The sequence below is a fragment of the Panthera uncia genome, chromosome B4 (assembly GCF_023721935.1).
Source record: "Panthera uncia isolate 11264 chromosome B4, Puncia_PCG_1.0, whole genome shotgun sequence".
NCBI lineage: Eukaryota > Metazoa > Chordata > Mammalia > Carnivora > Felidae > Panthera > Panthera uncia.
This window is the reverse complement of record NC_064809.1, coordinates 50,037,407-50,057,905: the sequence shown is the minus strand read 5'-3', so window position 1 is coordinate 50,057,905 and position 20,499 is coordinate 50,037,407. Positions and strand designations below refer to the sequence as shown.

General features: G+C 32.1%; 1 protein-coding gene across 1 annotated transcript in view; it reads right to left on the bottom strand.

Moving 5' to 3' along the window:
- Positions 1–20,499, bottom strand: part of PIK3C2G (phosphatidylinositol-4-phosphate 3-kinase catalytic subunit type 2 gamma) — a 348,760-nt gene that overhangs the window by 288,055 nt on the left and 40,206 nt on the right. The window contains exon 6 of the mRNA XM_049625158.1: positions 2,006–2,108. Within this exon, the coding sequence (XP_049481115.1) occupies positions 2,006–2,108 (103 nt within the window). The remainder of the gene's footprint in view (positions 1–2,005; positions 2,109–20,499) is intronic.

Here is a 20,499-nt window from a genome sequence, read left to right as displayed (position 1 = left end):
AAGTAAAGTTTGTGAGTTGAAGCATAAAAAAAAGCAGCCATGTAACTTAAATCCTGCTATGATCCAAATGAGACATTGAAAATTAGGAATTTCTAGTGATAATTATATACTTTACACCCAGAAATGACTATATTCTTGTCCCTGGATATGATGATGACAACAGCCCATAGATATTACATTGGCTGGAATTATGATATAGTGAGCTCTATGACTAGACTAGCTGTGCTCAAATTTCATCTCCTTCTTTAGTAGCTATGAGACTTTAGGCTGAGAACACCCTTATCTTCTGAATTTTCAGTACTTTTATTTAAAAAAAGGAAAATAATAGTAATTACCACTTTTTTTGCTCTTGATTTATTGTGAATAAATACATATAAAGCACTGATAACAGTACTTGGCATCTAATATATACTTAATATGGTTAATCATCATGGAACACCTATCATGTCCCAGACTTTGAGGTAAGTGAATATAGCCATGGAAAACAAAACTATCTATCTATCTATATAGATCTCTATATATCTATATAGATCTATATATCTATATAGATCTATATAGATATCTATCTATATATCGATATAGATCTATATAGATATCTATCTATATATAGATATCTATATAGATATATAGATATGTATATATACACATCCCAAGTATACTTGTCAGGTAGGTTGATAGCATAAAGTATGGGCTATGGAGACTGACTGGGCTCAAATCCAAGCTCCTCTGCTTACCAGTTCCATGAATATGATCTGGGCACGGCCATGGAGCTCCTTGTGATTCAGTTTCTTTATTTTTAATAGTATTTGCCACATAGAATTATTGTGAAGATTAAATAAAGTCCCAGACTTAAAATATATGTCAGCATACATTGTATTCGAGTAGTGGTGTTAAATGGATTTAAATATAAACCTTAATTTACATGGAATTGAAATGTTAGTGACTTGTGAATTGCTACCAATGAAATAAGTTATTTTTTAGCAACATGAAAGTTCTCAAGGAGAGTAGAAATTCTAATCATATATTTTCGCTTCTTCCCCCATGTTGAAATGAAACATGATGATTTTAGCTTTTTCAAAACATTGAGGACAATTTGAAGACTCTTATGTTTATTAATATTGAGAGTATTAGTTGTACTTTATAATGTTTCTCTGTGGAGATTTCAGATGCATAACCCTGGAGCTGTCAACACTGGCTGAGTTGAGTACCAGTTCCAAAAGATTTTTCTAAACAACTCTCTTTTGGCCTCATTATGTTATATTCCACATAGATATACTGCAACCTAATGCACCACCTGACACTTTTTATGATGAAACACCTCAGACTAGGAAAAAAAAAGTCATGCACTGGAAATCTGTTATCTGATGTAAATGACAGGGTGATGGGATTTTTGCTTAAAGCAGGTAATTGGAAGATTCTACAGATAAAGCTGCCAAAATATCAAAGTTCATTGCATACTGTGCAATTTGGGTTTGAAATAACTCAAGACATCACATAGGGAATAAAATTCATATCTAACAGCATGGAATTGTGTCATTAAAGCACAGTAATCCCTTTCTGGGTAGTTTTATTATATATATTATGAATATTAATCTGTCTTGATTTAAATTGTGTTGATACCGACAAACAATCTTCAAATAGAACAAGTTATTTTTCTTCTTTCAATGGCTTCCCCCTCACATTTTTTACTCTGTTCACTTCCTAGTGGCTTCCTGGATAGTATGAATATAATAACCTTAATAAGTTTCTCATAAGTTATTTTTCCAAGAGACCAATTGATTTACTATTATACCAGGGTTGCAGTAATGTGTTCATGTAATTGCTTCAGTTCGCATTGTTAACAGGCATTTAGGTAAATATTTCATTATGTTTCAGTAAACATACTCAAATGAACATGTATTCATTAAGCTATGTAATTCCAAACTGGCAACCATCCATAAAGATAGGAATATTGTCCTTAAAATGATCAGCTTGAAAATTCAAACCAACGCTAAAAAAATCTTACCTTTCGAGATAATTTTCCTGGAACTTTCCCATTTTTATGAAGAGTAAGTTGAATAACAGATTTATCTTTCTGAAATATTTTGTGGCTCCCCAAAGGGTAATCACTGAAGAAGAAAAAAAATGAATACAGTCATTTCCTCCAGAATACTCCCAAGAGTATTATTTTCCTCTCTGACTTTGTTTCTTTTCATTTTTTTGGAACTTAGTCTGGTAAAATTTTATATATATCCTAGTCCTATATACTTATTTAAAAATATATCCTCATTATATTCATTTTAAATGATAAGATATTACAATTATTCTTCAAGTGCATCAAGTTAGAAAATGATTAGATATCTTTGCAATGGAGATAAATTATAATAGAGAATATTTTACATATCCAGAGTTAGTTTTTTTTTTTTTTTTTTTATACAGTTCTCTCAAAGCTGAGGACAACATCCTTCTGGGAGGTCTAATTGATGCCACAAAGTGTATGCAGGGACCACTGTATCAAGGAAGTGGAGCAGTGAGGTGGAGATGTCATGGGCTTTAGAGACAGATTTACTAGCTCCATGACCTTAGGCAAGCCAATTAAACTATCTGAAACTCAGTATATGTATTTTAGAGTTGATATTATTAATGTCCAAATGAAAGGGTTGACAAGCAAATTAAATAGACAGAATATCCCCACATATTTTAGAAATTTCTAAAGGCATAATTTTCTTCTTCCTTCCTTTCCGCTCTCTCCCTGTAAGAGCCATTAAAAAGGATGAATTATGTTAATGTACTTTATTAAGGATCTTGGTTAAATGTGTGAAGGATTTCAGTAGAAAAAACCCTTATATCAAAACATTTGAGGGGTGCCTGGTGGCTCAGTCAGTTAAGTATCCAACTTCAGCTCAGGTGATGATCGTGAGTTTGAGCCCCTCGTCAGGCTCTGTGCTGACAGCTCAGACAGAGCCTGGAACCCAGATTCTGTGTCTCCCTCTGTCTCTGCCCCTCCACCACCCACACTCTGTCTTTCTCTGTCTCTCAAAAATAAATAAACATTAAAAAAATTAAAACATTTGAGGCCCTTAAGTTGACATACCCATTTATCTGGAAAATTCACTAAACATTTGGGATCGGTTATTCCCAACAGTGACAGAGAAATAAAGCATTACTCAGTTGATAGCTAGTAAATTTTCTATAAGTGTTCTTATTTTGACAACTGATATCTTTTTTAAGAAGACCCAACACCTATCCACTCACTAAATGGTGAATGTTGGTATCCATAACATTTGTTTTACACCTCATTCCCACAGCCCCTGTTAGATTTCTGTCCCAGTACTCTCTGTATTGTTCCTTGAGTTATTTCTGCTGCTAGTCTACACATAAGGCATGGCATGTGTATTCCCTGAGTTCCTGCCTTCCTCACTGACCAAGTTCTGCAGCAAGGGCATTCTCCATATTCTATCACATGGACTCAAGTTCCTCTCCTTTCACCTCCCACCCCCAACTCCTCTTTCCATGCAGAGTCCTGTTTTCCTATTCCTATTCTGGGAAACATTTTAAGAGTAGTGGACCACCTTGCTATCAGAATTCCTCGTGTGTTGAAGGCTGGACCCCAGTCTAGAGACTTAGTCTCAGATATGGTTGCTGCTTTCTTGAACTAACTTTTTTTTTTCTTCACCCATTTGTATGTATACCCCTTACTAGGGCTTCCAAATAAAATAGAAGATGGCCAATAAATAAGAATTTCAGTAATAGTGAATATATTTTTTAGTATAGGTATGTCTCATGTACTGTTTGATATATAATTTCAAAATTTGGGATTTTTTGAAACTGAAATTTAACTGGAAAGCCTATATTTTCATTTACTAAATTTGCCAATTCTACCCCTTTCTAAAAGTAGGATCTAGTTCTTCTCTTATCTTGCCTTCACTCTTTGTGTGTTTGTGCATGTGTGTGTGTCTGTGTGTGTGTGGCAGGATCTGAGTAGTTACCAGATTTTGGGTAATTACCAGAGTTTGTAAGTCTCTTTTTTACCCCTATAATTCATCTCTCTCTCTCTTTTTTATGTTACATTATGGGAAACTTCTGAATTGTACTAAGCTGTGGGAAACAAAACAGATAAGAAAAATTCTCCTCTTTCCCTTTTTCCAGAAGAATAGTTTACTCAGAGTTTATGGCACTTTTTTGTAAGCTGAAATAAATACATTTATTTATTTATTTATTTATTTATATTTATTTTTATATTTATATTTATATTTATTTAAATATATATAATATATATAAATATATATATTTAAATATATACATTTATATATATTATATATATTTATATTATTTATTTATTATTTTATTTATTTATGTAAGCTAAATACATATATTTTTCTGTTAAAAATGAAATCATTTTATTTTACCTGTGTCTCTAGCCTATAGCTAAATATTTTTTAACTTACTTTCTAAGACTTTTTTAATCAGAAAATTTAAACTATTTTACCCATAGCAATGCCTTCTGCTGTTATTGCTGTTTATATTAACTATGAGTTTTTATTGTTTTCTTTCATTTGTTGAGGTTACTGAATCTTCTTTGAGTCTCTTCTTTAACTTTAGAGGCTTGGAGACATAAATATATTTTTATATTTATATTTTTTATATTTATATTTTATATTTTTATATTTATATAAAATTTTATATTTATATATAATACATATATTATTTATATATAGTTATATTTATATTTTATATAAATATTTATTTTTATATTTTATATTTATATATATTTTTAATCTTCCAGTGGTTACCTAATATTTAAATAACATGTATCTTATTTTTTCCATTGTAACCTCAATTTAATCACTGTGTACATCACATTCTCAAATAAGTCTTAGCACCTAAATATGACATCAGTTTGGTTCTCCCACATTGCCCTCCAATTGCCCTCCAATTGTCCAAATGGGGACTGTATTGAATTGTAGGTCTAGATTCTCTTATCACTTAACTGATGAAATCAAGAAAAGTGTAAGTAAAACAAAGTTAGAGATGGGAATTATAAAAAAGACAGATGTCTGAAAACATTCTATTTTTAACTAAAAATATCTAAATAGACTCTCAATTGCCTAAGTTTGATATCAGAATAAAGGAAGACTTTGATATAGGATGAAGGGTCTATTGATTACAATTTTATGTCTTCTTTCTGGCATAAACCAAACCTACAAGTAATTATCTTTAACTTCTAGTTCCACATTCTTTATAAAAAGCATGTACTTGAACTTGAGGAACAACCTGAATAAAGAATTGGTTTAGATTTTTATAATTATTGCTCTAATCATTTAAAGTTGTTTCTTCCACATTTAATTCAGCAGTAATAGTTTTTAATAATTCCTTTTTATCAGTTGTTATAAAGAATTCAACTTAGGTGTGCCTGGGTGGCTCAGTCCATCAAGTGTCCAAATTTCTTGATTTTGGCTCAGTTCATAATCTCACAGTTTGTGGAATTGAACCCCTCCTTGGACTCTGCACTGACAGCCCAGAGTCTGCTTGTCTGCTTGGGATTCTCTCTCTCCCTCTCTCTCTGCTCCCTCCCACCCCCCCCCCCCAACCCCCCCATGCTTTCTCTTTCTATCAAAACAAATAAATAAACATTAAAAAAAAGAATTAAGCGTAATTTTTTTTCAGAGCAACACTCTTTTTTTGTTTTTTATACTTATATCCTTATATAGAATCCATCTGAAATGCATTTGTTGAGTAAAGAGTGATGCATAGTTCCAATTTTAGACATTTTTCCAATATACTGGCAATTTTATTGAACACCTCTAAAGAGGATGTCTTTTCATCTGTGACCTGTTGTATTCATCACATGACCAATTTTCATAGATATCTGATTTCTGGACTATAAGTATTCCTTTAATCTATATATCTATTCCTGTGCCAATAACAGATTGCTTCAATTATTTAATTGAAGCATATTTTGAAGTGTGGAATTGAAAGTCACCATTTAAAAAAATTATATTATCTATTTTTGCACGGTTTCTCTTCCAGAACAATTTTAGAATTAGTGTGCCAATGCTAAGGATAAAATGCTAATATAGTGCAGACTTATATTTAATTTATGGAATTATATAAAAAGAATTGGTATTTTTATAATATTGAATCTACTCCTTAAGGATAAGTATATTTCTACATACACTCTAATTCTCTTTTATGCCCTTGAGTAAAGTGTTAGTTTTCTTTCCAATCGTTCTTACACATATGCTTTTTGCAAGATATTTTATAGATTCTGTTCTATTATAAGTCAGAGGTTTTTTTTTTTTTCACAGTATTTATTAGTTGGCTTTATATGTTAATTTATCTGGTGGAATCCTGTTGTAATACCTAATGGTTTTCAGTTGATTATTTTGGATTTTCTAACAGAAAATTATTTTCTTTAAAAATAATCATTGTTTTGTCTGTCGCTTTCCAATATGTTTTCTTCCTTTTGTTTTCTTATCTTACTGTGATGTATAGGATATGAGGCACACTGTTGAATAGTAGCAATGATGGTAGACATCCTCCTCTTTTTCTTGCTTTTATCGGAAATGCCTCAAAGGATTAATCATTGGATGTATTCGCTCTGTATTCCTGGTTTACACTTTTCCTGTTCTATTGTATTAAGAATTTAAAAAAAAATTATAAATAAGTTTCAAATTTATCAGACGGGCTTTCTGTATCTGTTAGGTGCATCACAGTGAGAAGATCATTTTTTCTTGAATATGTTAATGTATTAATTACATTGATAGATTTTCCTAATTTAAAATTATCTTTACATTTTTATGTAGACTTGTCCCCGTAGTAGGTTTAATTTGCAAGTTTTAAAGGTTTTTTTTGTATATGTCAAAACTTAGAGAGGCCTATAATTTTAACATTTTGTTATCTTTACTTGTTTTAGGCATCATAATTAGGTCAGACTTGTAAACTGCATGTACCTTTTTCTCTGTCCTGGAACCGTTTCTATAATTGAGAAATCTCTAGTCCTTGAAGGTTTGTTGCAGTTTAACTAAAAACTAACTTTCACTCCCCACTGCGCATTATTTTTACTTTTATACTTCTTTCATTGAGCTAATTTTGAAAATTCATCATTCCTTAGGAAATCGTCTTGTTTTTTATAAAGCTATCAAATGAATGTCTCAAGTCCCTCCTATTTTAAGTATCTTTCAACATTTTATCTAGGAGCTCCACAATCCCCTTGCAACTGTTTCCTCCTTCCCATGCTATCACTCTTCTTGTTTTACCAGGTTTTGTAGTAATATTTTTTCCTGTTCTTTCATGAGAATTTTGGTGTGCAGGTAGGTAGGTTTGCATTTTAATATACTAATTTAGTCCTGAAGATCTATATCATCATTCTAATTGTGGGAATATCATGTATGGTTTTGCATGAAAAAGATCTCAAAAACTGGAAAAGAAGTACAGTTCTGGTCCAGATATCTCATTTTGCAAATAAGGACACTTATATTGACAAAATAAGATCAGAGATTAGAACATAAATATTTGAAGTAAAAATAGCACACATAAAACTTACTTATAGATTCAAGCATTCCTGGTATAATGTGATACACGTGTTTCTTTTTTTCCATGTGTTTCTATCCATATAAGGGTACAGTGAGGTGTTTTGCAAATTGTGGGCTAAAAATAAGAGGTCTCTTGGGAAAAAAGGGTTGGAAGAGACCAGTCAAATCAATAAGGTCTCTAACCAGAGCGCACATGCACATACATACACAAATCTTTAAAAAAAATTTTTTTTGATGTTTATTTATTCTAGGTGGGGGGGAGGGGGAGAGAGAGGGAGACACAAATCTGAAGCAGGCTCCAGGTTCTGAGCTTTCAGCACATGGCCCCACACGGGGCTTGAACTCACAAACCGCAAGATCATGACCTGAACTGTAGTTGGATGCTTAACTGACTGAGCCACCAGGCACCCCTACATACACAAATCTTAAAAAAATCAGGACAGTTTTTAAAAGACACACTAATTTTAAAAATATAAAGAAGTATCATAGTAAGTAAAAGAGTTGGCTTTATTTGGTTAGAAGTGAATATGAGAAAGTTTGATGCTTCTGAATACAGAAGCAAGAGCAAAAATGCCCCAAAATTGTGGAAAATTCTGCAATAAACATTTTCAAGACAGCCCGAGGCCAAGGTGAGAAAAAGAATGCATGTTTGGTGAATGGTCAGTGGTCACTGCCTCAGCAACTTCCTGAATGCTTTGCATTCAGCCACTGTTATTTAACAGAACAATACATTAATATGCCAGAATGTTTTACATGTAGTAAGGTAACTTCTATGAATAAGCTAATTTATGTTACAGTAACATGTTATATTGCAGAAGAGATTGTATTCAGTACCTCATTTTTTCAGGTATCATGTTTAAAATACTAACAGTCCTTTTTAGGTATGTTAACAATAACAAGACTATTATTGTCCTAGAATTGTCATTTAAGATTAAGTCTCTGATCTTACAGAGTCTCCATTAACCATAGCACTTTCTAAGAGCTATAAACTACTGTTCATCACTTTGCCATCACTCTTCTTGGCAAGACCACCATTTCAATCAATTTGTTTGTAACCACTAGACACATGTGGCTATTGAACACTTAATATGTCACTAGTCTGAATTCAGATGTGCTCTAAGCATAAAATACACTTTGAATTTTGAAGACTTAGCACAAAAAAAAAGGAATGTAAAACATCTCAGTATTTTTAAAATTGTGATTACATGTTGAAATAATTTTGGTTAAATATTTGAGTTAAGTAAATAAAATATGTATTAAAATTTATTTCTACAAGTTTCTTTTTATGTGTTTTTCAAGTGGCTAGTAGAAAACTTAATTATGTGGCCCACGTTACATGTCCATTGGACAGAGCTGATTTAGAGGAAATAGAAGAGAGAAAAATAAAAACAAAACATTCAAGAATAGAAAGGTTGGCATACAGAATTTAATGAGTAAGTTGAATAAGGAAAAACTGGTTTGTGTTTGATGACTCTAGGTATCAGGAAATATAGGAAGAAAGCCTACCATCCCAAGAGAAAGAGAACAAAAGATATTGCCACTACGATGGGTAATATTGGAGAACAGGACTTGAGCACTAAGAGAAATCCCATATTTAGGTATTACTATACCTCTGAGGTGAACATTGGAATTATCTACTTCAGATTATACCAATGATCTTTTTTCTCAATCTGGTAACATTTTAAATTGGGTGCTTAGTAGTTTCATTGAACATTCATGTAAAAAACTTTGTTAAATGAACTGAGTCTTTATGATACAATAAAAAGTTTAGTTTTTCTTCATATATACGAGTAAGTCAGAATTCTGCACATCCACTACTTGTTCTCTCAACAAGTATTGGATTCCATCTATGTGTTTAGTCACTATCTTCAGAACTGTCATGAGTATACCTGTCATTTAAAATGAACACCACAGTCTGAATCCTTGTACATAATTACTTCTATTTCCTATTCATAAGTAGCTCATGTTATTTTAAAGTATTTCTATAGCAGAATGTTTATTTAAGGAGAGATTAATGACCTTAACACCAAAAAATTATATGCAAATAACCTCAAATGTGTCTTATGGGCAAAAAAGACATCCTAATCCTAAATAATATTCGACCTATGAATACTGATTCCCATCAGCTTAAGCACTCCTTGTAAACTCACATTTACAAACATTATTGTTTTATTGGAATAAGTACATACAAGTCCTTATTTTATAGGATAACCTAGTTAGGTTTAAATATTCTTTATTCTTATGTGTAGGAAATAGTCACAGAGATGTATTGTGAAATGTTATGGTCATATAGAGAAAAAATTACATTCATTTGATTTTATAAATTGTGAAATATTATGGTCATATATAGAACAAAATTATGTTCATTTGATTTTATAAATGTTGAAATCCAGTATTGCTAGAGCTATTAAATATATTTCTTTAAGGAAATTTAGCAATTAAGCTGCTTTTTAATACTTATGTTTACTAAGAAATATAAGGTGAATATAACAAAATATTAAAATATTAATAATACCATAGCACTCCAGAGAATATTTTTCAAGTATTTATGTGTGTTCTGTGCACACACAAGTACACACATATTCCTTCCATATTTGCCACTTAAAAATGTTGATCATGTTACTTCTGTCATAATCCTTAATTCTAGTATGCTTTGTAACCAATGAAAACACCCTGGATTCTATGCTTAAATTGTTACTTGCTACTCAGCATAAATAAACATCAGTGGTACATTGTTTTCCTCAACCAGTGATCCTCAATTTTATTGTTATTTTGCTTTCAGGGGAACCATGAATAGGAAAAGTTAAATGTCATGGTTTAGAGAGGCAAGCATAGGTTAAATTCTAAAACTAGGGCTTACAGCCATGGGGTATTTAATAGAGGAGGGTCATAGTTTTGAATAGAGACCCTCTATGGGGCATAAATTTTATCAACAGCTACTACTCAAGAGAGAACCTCACCTAAGAGATCTAAACTTTTTTTTTCAGGTGCGCCATTTTTCCTTAAGAATTCCCTCTAGCTTGTAAAAAGCAACTCTCCCTTATGCTTCTTCACTTCAATATCATTGTGTTTCTTTACATATATAATACACATAGTTTTTAATTCAATTTTTTTAATCTAGAGGAAGTGTTTTATAACAACTTTCAAGTTTACAATGCCCTCTCTTAAGCTGTGCATTCACAAAAGATCAGTAATAACACAAAAGTTTAAATAAATGAAGTTAGAGGCACCTGGGTGGTTCAGTTGGTTAAGCATCCTACTTCTTCTCAGGTCATGATGTCACCGTACCTGAGTTTGAGCCCCATGTCAGGCTCTGTGCTGACAGCTCAGAGCCTGGAGCCTGCTTCAGATTCTCTGTCTCTCTGTCTCTCTGCCCTCCCTAACTCACGCTCTGTCTCTCTCTTTCAAAAATACCTAAACATTAAAAAAAAAGTTAAATAAATGAAGAAGATAGAGAGTAAATAAGGAAGAAACACATCAGTGAATGTGGAGCTTTGTGTCCTTTACAAAAATATATATACTAAACTCATGGGAATTATTTTTGAGGTATGGTGTGCAGAAGTTGTAATATAGTCACCAACTCAAGAGATCAAAATACAGATCTTATCCCATTTCAAAGTTTCATTATTTTCCCCACAAACCTCCAGAGGAGAAACATTCTGCAGACTTTATGAATATAAACCATTCAAGAACTCAAATTAAAATAGCACATTTAAGCCTCATTAAGGTGATATTGGCTAATTTGAAATACTATGCAATTCACATATTCTCTATCTTATTCCTTAAGAAAAACAGATCATTAGATTACTTAACCTTCAGTTAATTCAAAATTGGTGAGGAGAGGGAGATTTTTAATTCTTAGCTTTTAGAAGTAAGTGCTTTTGAGTAACAAAAATAACTTGATAGCTGCTTATTGATTATTATAATTTTAGGTATAATGATATTAAATTATATACCAATGTTTAGTTCTGATTTGCCTTGTCTTCTTGGAAAAATAATGCAACGGTTTTTATTTTAATCAAGTGATTCTTTTTATCAAGTCTGTTGGCTGATGATGCATGTCCAGTCACCATAAAGCTTTTTAGAAAACTTGAGTCTGAAATATGCTTTAATTCTTACATGTAGCTTTTAGTAGCAAATGACCCGTATTCAGCACAAGACTTTTCTTTGGGAGAATTGCTTTCAAATGAAATTATATAGAGAGTATTCACATATTAGGACATTTGTTTTACGTAGAATTGTTGGTTAAAACCAGATGCAAGTTTATATGGTACATTATTATTATTGTTACTTTAGTTAGCTGTTTGCTAAAGATAGAAAGCAAAATTAATTTTTAAAAATTAGGAAAAATCCTTTGACAGAGATCTAAAAACTAAACTGAAGTAGCTCAAGATGCTCTTAATGAATGATCTATTAACAGAACACAACTTTTATTATGGTACGTGAAAGTTCTCAGAGTTTTGACACATTCTTTCCAACGCTCTGACATGGTTTTATGATTTCTAGGTGGAAGAGCAAAATTATGTAAAAGAAAAAAAAACACCGTAAGCTATTTATTTACAAAATTAAGTCTAAAAAGAGTCAATTATAATATTGGCAATCTTAGGCTGTTCTGAATGTGCTGAAAATAATCAATTTGTTTAAGTCGCTAAAGGAAATCCTTAATTTTATTAAGAAAGGGACTCATTCCGCCCACCCCCAGGAATGTATACAGTATTCAGTTTTTCCTGCTAGTGAGTATAATCATTATATATAAAGTTTAAACTTTGTATAGCTTAACTTTATAAAACTTAGCCTTTTCCCTACTGGTAATTAGTGGTCTGATTACTTTGAATAAAGCAATTCCAATTTATAACCAGATATTTAAAGAATAAATTAATACAGATTGTCATGAAATTAGCTAATTTTTTTTAGTAGTAGAAGGTTTTCTTTTTCAAGAAGATTATTTTAAAATTCTAATTAGATACAATTTTTGAAGAGGATTTTCTCACTCTAATCGAAGGTTATTTAAGATTTTCTCAACTGGGAAAGGTCAGAAGAGAGAAAAGGGATTCCCTAGTAGATAACTAGATCAAATTAATCAATGCTGCTAATGAATAAAGACGTGGATACAGCCTTTTAAATTTAGATTTAAGAATATATATAACTATATATGGAGCCTGCTTCGGATTCTGTGTCTCTGCCACTCCCCTGCTTACACTCTGTCTCTCTCTCTCAAAAATAAATAAACATTAAAAATGTCTTTTAAAAAAGAATATGTATGACAAAAATAATATATAAGGCAATTTCAAAGTAAGATTTTTAATTACCATAGGTTTTTCTTTTTTCTTTTTACATTTTTAGCACTCTGGGTTCTAGCATTCTTTGACAAAAGTCAATTAAATCATATAGAACAGTTTTGTTTTGTTTAAATCATTGATAAAACACCCGGTCATAAATGTAAGCAATAGGCTCAAGCAGAATTTTCCAGAAAGATTATTCAGTTTCTTCTTATGCAGCACTTGTGGTTTACTACTGACGGTGCAGTCATGATTTATTCAACAAAAACTTTTAAGCATAGTAAATTTTATTGTTTCATGCAGCACCTAAGAAACATTATTTTTAAGTTGAATTAGAAAGTAAAACATATAGCATGACTTGTGAGAGAAGAAATTACTTACATCACATGAAAAACCTGTACTCCTAGTAAATGTTGGGCTGGATACTAAGGGGTACAATTATGAAGTAACATTATGCTTCATATATTACAAATACATTTATGAAGAAAAAGGTCATGTGAGATGGTTACGAGTGCAGGTGAAGGTACAAATCTTGTTGCTCCCTGGAAAGAAACAAGAACCAGGCACACTGGGTTTTGTATCTGTACTGCATCTAACAGGAAAGAAAAAAAGGTAGTTGTTCCTGTCCTCAACCTGCCACTGTATTTGCCCAATGGGGTCTGTCTGCTGGATAAGATCATGAGAAATGGGGAAATGAAATTACCCAGGACATTCCAGCTATTGTAATTAATTTGAGGTCTACAGACCAGGAACATGATGGGAGATGTTAATGTGTTTTGAATGTACAAGATTACTTTTATTTTTCTATTATTTCTCTATTTAATTTTTTGACTGCAATGTACAGTTTTAGTATTCTGTACTTTGTATTGCTAACAATTTTGTATGAAGCTAACTTGAGCCTTATGAGAAAGTGGATAGTTTCTGTCCTAATTCTTTAATTTTTTCTTTGTTCGTAATATAGTACTTAAAACCATGTATAAAGCAATTTTTTAAGGAGAATACTGTAGCTAATGAAACTATTTGATAATGTTGAAGTACCTGGTAAACACATGATATCCAGGTGTAAGATGTCAGGAACCTTCTCATTTTTGAGAATAGTTGTGGGGACATGCTATTAAAGTGAGTTCCTGTGTTTATAGAAACATTTAATAACAAGGAGGGAGAGAGCCAGAGCAAAAGTGAGAGCAATACTGCTCTCAAAAGTAAATAAACATTTAAAAAAATTAAAAAAGGGAATATGGACTTGCTAGGAAAGTTCTCTTTCTTTATTTTGCAATATGTTACAAAATATAAATAACATCTTTTTCTTTAATTAAAACAATTTTTAATGTTCTTTAAATTTTTAATAAATATTTATTTTTGAGAGAGAGAGCGAGCGAGAGAGAGAGCATGAGCAGGGGAGAGGCAGAGAGAGAGGGAGACACAGAATCCAAAGCAGGCACAGGGCTCAAACTCATGAACCGTGAGATCATGACCTGAGCCAAAGTTGGAAGCTTAACTGACTGAGCCACCCAGGCACCCCAAAAATATAAATAACATCTTATTTGCTTTGTTGATTAAATTCACTTTTGTTCAGTGTACAAAAATGTACTGTTTGGGAAAAATATGTAAATTTTTTTTCATAGAGTCTAAATTATTATGTTATTAATATCCCTGGGCCTCTAAAGACAGGTGAGTCCAATAAAATAGCAAAGTATAACCTAAGGAGGAAACACAAATAGAGCATCATGAATATACTTATTAGCAAAGTTATGAAAAGTATCCTGACCATTTACATTTTAATTGTGCTAACAAAAAGTCCTAGCTACTTCCTCAAAACTTGGTTGGTTCATGAGGTAGTTACTTATTGGGACTATTTTGACAGACAAATATACCAACTAAAAGAAACCAAGAAGTTTAAATTTTAAGTATTTGTCTTTCTTTATCTGGTCTAACGTAGACGAAAAATTGCAAAAGTGGCAACTAAATATAATTTATCTCTATCTTTATAATCCAGGACAGATTAAAATTGCATATTTCTGATAACATAAGGAGAACTTAATATGAGAAAAATATTATTTCTACATCATCCCACAAAAATAATAGTGTTTTGTTTTGTTGGTGGTGGTGTTTTTATGCTAGGGCAGTAGCAGAGAGAACACTCTCTACTTCTTAGTTCACTATATATTAACAACCATATACTTCTATTTATTTATGTGTTTATGTCTGTATTTATGTATTTACTTATTTATTTTTTGAGAAAGAGATAGAAAGTGTGTGGACACAATTGGGACAGGGCGAGAAGGTGAGATTGAGAGAGAGACAGAGACAGAGAGAGGGAGAGGGAGAAAATCAAGCAGACTCCACGTCCACTGAGGAGCCAACTCAAAGACTCAGTCTCATGACCTTGAGAATACGACCTGAGCTGAAGTCAAGAGTCGGATGCTTAACTGACTGAGCCACACAGGCACTCCGACAACTACATAATATTTTTTATGTATTTAGACCTACACTCCACAGGAGCTCAAAGCAATCTATATACCCTGAAAAGATTAATAGAGGCTTAGTAAAATTTTAAATCTGGAATTAAAGATTACTAAAATGTAATACTATAGCTCATTTGTAAACTAGAACAAATACATTAGAAATAAATTATTTAAAAGATAAGTTGATGTTAAAGAAAGTTAAACTCATTTTGCCAAAGCAACAGTGATACCGTAGCATTATCAATTGTGGGCAGCATTTGTTTTGAAGATATTTATTTGCTTAAAGAGTGTCAAAATTCCAAAACAATATTTTTGTCTAATCAGAAATTTAATACTAGCAAACTAAATCTGACAATACATTAAATGAATAATTTACCACAATCAAGTGGGATTTATTCCTGGGCTGCAGGAGTGGTTCTACTCCTGGAACTATTATTACACTATGTGTTAACTAACTTAGATTTAAATTACAAAAAAAAAAAAATGAAATTGAAAAAGCCCACCTTTAGTGATTGTGATTTTCCTTTATTTTAGTCTAATCACTTCAAAATGTCTCTGATTAAAGATTTTTAAAAATTTAAATATGTCAGAACATGATTGTTCTCTAAACTATGGTTTCTTTTTCTCGTGTTTGACCCAAATTCTGTATGTTGGATTATAAACCCATGTTTACAGCCCAAATTAATGTTCATTATCTCTAATGAAACGTTATCCCCATAATTTTTATTTTCAAGTGGCCCTTCATTATGAAGGAGACTTTGTTATACATTAGAAAGGTTTGGGCTTCATAGCCAGGTAGACTTATGCTATCCACTTTGCTGCTTCCAAATTTCATAACCTTTAGGAAGTCATGTAATTTCTCTTTGCTTCAATATTCCCATCTGTAAAATGGATATAATCATGCTTTTCTTATATGAGAGTGAATGGTACTACATATGAAAATTCTAGTCCATAAAAGACTTTTAACAAATAAAGTAGATTTTACTGTTGTTATTTTTACTGTTCTTATTATTTTCATCTCAATGAGGAATAATTTATTTCTTTAATCTCCTAATAGTAAAAAAGGCAGGTTTATCATAGATGTTTTGTAAATTAAAAAAGAAATGAGTAAATATCATTTTTATTGTAGTCCTTTTTCAAGGTGTAAGTAACTACTTTAACATTTTAGTGTATAAGATTTCTTCTTTTCCAAATAGAAATTTACTTGTAACAAAAATTAATATATTTAAATGTTATTTGAAAAGATACCTTTCACCTTTTAAAGGTATGATACATGTTTTTATTTCATATGATGCTATATTTTTTATTGATTTATAAATTCTGTGCCATATTATAATAAAATTATGCTCATGGCCTGTTTTACCACTATTTTGGAGTACTATTGGAGATTTCATTTTTTTCCAGTTTTCATTGTCATTGTTGCTAATATTAGAAATTATGTTATGGTAAATATGCTTTATAACTAGGTCATTTTGTATAATTATAATTGTTACTTAGAGCTATTCATAGAGGCAGAATTGCTGAAACAGATGATCCATCAGTTTAAAACATGTTTCTACAGACTTTTAACACATTTTTGACAAAATTCTCTTCAGCAAGTGCTATATCAATGTGTATTTCTAGCATCTGTTTACATATTGTCCATTTCCAAATGAATTTCATCATATTTTAAGAATTTGATGGGCAAAAATGGTATTTCATTGTCTTAATTGGATGTTTGTTCTTAGATCAAACTCTAAATAATTTCTTTTTTAATGTTTATTTATTTTGAGAGAGAGAGTGAGAGTGAGAGAGAGCAGGACCAGGGAATGAGCAGAGAGAGGGGGTGAGAGAAAATCCCAAGCAGGCTCCACGCTGTCAGTGCAGAGCCCCACTCGAGGCTCAGTCTCACAAATGGGGAGATCATGACCTGAGCTGAAACCAACAGCCCAACGCTTAACTGACTGAGCCACCCAGTGGCTCAGGTGCCCCTGAATAATTTCTTGTCAATTGAATTTATATTCATGCTATTCACATTTTTAGCCTGTTTTTTTCTTGATAATTATTTTTTAAAAACAAAATTTAAGTGTATTTTTTATATTCAAAAGCTATTAACATTTTATCACATGGTACTGATTTCTTCTTCAGTATTTATTCTCCAAATAGAAGCTTATCATTGATTTTTCTTTGCACTGTTTCCATATTCTTCCCATTAATCTCTTTCTGTGATCTACAAGCAGTTGGTATATAATAATGCTAATAATGCCGTCATGATAAGGGCATTGTAAGAACTGATTACAGGGCTTTATGAATTTTTAGGCAAGGGAGAGGGCAAAGGTTGTATATAACCCATCTTCGTCTTGTATGTGTGTAGTTCTCAGTAGGAATTGAAGTAGACTAATACAATCTCTGTACCCCATTCTTGCAGACACCCACAAAACTGCATATATTTTCAACCATGTGCTGTAGCATGAAGAACCTATTTGCTATTTCTTGTATATTCTTCAAGAGCTTCTGCACTATTGTTTTATAGTTCAGACCCAGGGCAAGCAGCCAAACCTGGGTTTGAATTCAGGCTTCATTCTACCAGCTTCCTAGTTATGTGATCTTCAACAAAACCTCAGACTTCCCATCTATAAACTAGGGGTTAAGCAGTATCTATTGCACTGATAATGTCATAAGACTTAGAAGTCTACTCAATATGAGGTAACCAAATAACATGCACTTGATAAATGGCTATTATTATTATTTTTATCAATCAAAGCTAGTCAAATACTCCAGATGAAGTGTAGTACTATAACTGTTAGAGCCTAAATTATTACCTATTGTATCATTAACTTTATTTTGTGTTACCTGTGTTCCTTCTGTAGAAAAACATTATGAAAAGATATCCAAGTGTTTAAGGGCACGTTTTTTTGACAAATTTCATAGGAATAAACAACAAAAAAACTTACTGATTTAAATGTTGTAAAGAATAGTAATGAATATTATGCTTATTTTAAAAAATCATAACAAAGAGGTAGTATGTTAATCTTAAATAGTAAATAAATCCCTGATTTATTTATTTATTTATTTATTTATTTATTACTATCTTAATAAAAGCCCAATTAAATGAAATATTTGATAGAAATAAATGACTATAAAAACATTTAGGAAATCTGTATGTTTATATTAACAAGAAAAAGAAAAATGTTACATACATTTTTAGCAGTCACAGTTGAGCTAATTATAGATAACTTACACATTTGAAACAGTAATTAAGCCAAAGTCATTATAAATTTATTCACATTATACTTTTCCAAATTTCTGTCTCTTCAATACTTTTACTTGTGGGATGTTATTTCCTACTGATAATACTCAATATAAAATTTTGATAATTTTTAAAAAAACTTTTTTCATGTTAATTTATTTTTGAGAGAGAGAGAGAGAGAGAGAGCGAGCATGCATGTGCTCACGCACAGGAGGGACAGAAAGAGAGGGAGAGAATACCAAGTGGGCTCGGCCCTGTCAGCGCAGAAACTGACGCAGGGCTCAGGCCCACGAACCGAGAGATCATGACCTGAGCCGAAATCAAGAGTTGGATGCTTAACCGACTGAGCCACCCAGGTGCCCCTTGATAATGTTTCGTATTCTTTGCATCTAATGTTTGACATTAGCCGAACACCAGATGTACATTTGGAGGCTAAACATTCAGAAGTTGAATTTTAATGAGTATTAAGTATAAGATTACATTTCTCAAGTATTTCTCCTTGCTCTTTGTATACAGTGTCAAAACCATATATTGGAAGAAGGTAGCAGCCCAGTCATTGGGTATATAAATGGGTAGATGCAAATACATAAGGGAGAAGGGGGATATCTGTGAGTTAATGCAATGAAATATCTATGACATATAAATATTTATTATTATTTTGTTATAAATGGAATACAGAAAGGTAGATAATGTCTTAAACAGTCACAGTTAACATTGCACAGTAAAAGACTGGATTTCCTGATAATATTGCTAAATTCACCAAATTACTGACAAGTTATTTTCAAACACATTTGGCATTATTCTACATTATGGTAGAATAGTAATGACAGTAACAATGGGTATCTAAAAAGAAATACACTTTGATGAGACTTGTCAATCTTTAGACACTTATGGGAACACAAGGAAAAAATGTGACAAACCACTTTATCGACTACTTCAGTTTACTTTACTATTTAGAATGTCTGTGTAATAACAGCAGAGAAATATCTCCTTTAAAGCTGTATTATATTTTCAAGGTTGGTCTTTAAGGAATTTCAGAATAGGCATAATTGTGATACAAATAAGAGAAGGTGAATTTTCTATCAAATAAGTATTTGCAGTTGACCTACATGAGAACAGACTTTTCTAATTGCTTTAAGAGCTTCCTGACTAAAGAAATGAAGAAAGTTACTCTTTTATGAAAATGTTGTAATGCTTATACTCAAATCCTCTGTGATTTTTAAAAATCAGTATTTAATCAGCATACTAATACAATTGTAAACCAAAAATTAGTTATTACATTAAAATTTATTGTTTTCAAAAATTGTGACCAGGGGTGCCTGGGTGGCTATTGGTTAAGCGGTTAAGCCTCCAACTTCGCTTCAGGTCATGATCTCGCCATTCATGAATTTGAGCCCCGCATCTGGCTCTGCTGACAACTGGATCCTGCTTTGGATTCTGTGTCTCCCTCTCTCTCTCTGCCCCTCCCCTGCTCATGCTCTGTCTTTCTCCCAAATATAAATAAATATTAAAATTTTTTTTTAAAATTGTGAAGTCTTTTTAATTATTTTTTAAAAATGTTTATTTATTTTTGACACACAGAGAGAGACAGAGCATGAGCAGGGGAGGGGCAGAGAGAGGGAGACACAGAATCTGAAACAGGCTCCAGGCTCTGAGCTGTCAGCACAGAGCCTGACGTGGGGCTTGAACTCACAGACCACGAGATCATGACCTGAGCCAAAGTCGGACACTCAACCAACTGAGCCACCCAGGCGCCCCAGTCTTTTTAATTCTTGTGTGTGTGTCTGTCAGGTGTATCAAGCTACATTTTAATTTTTTTTTTTATATTTATTTTTCTTTGAGGGAGAGGGAGACAGATCGTGAGCGGGGGAGGGGCAGAAAGAGAGGAAGACAGAATCCACAAGTTCCAGGCTCTGAATGGTTAGCACAGAGCCCGAAGAAGGGCTTGAACTCGTGAATGGCCAGATCATAACCTGAACCAAAGTTGGAGACTTAACCGCTTAACTGACTGA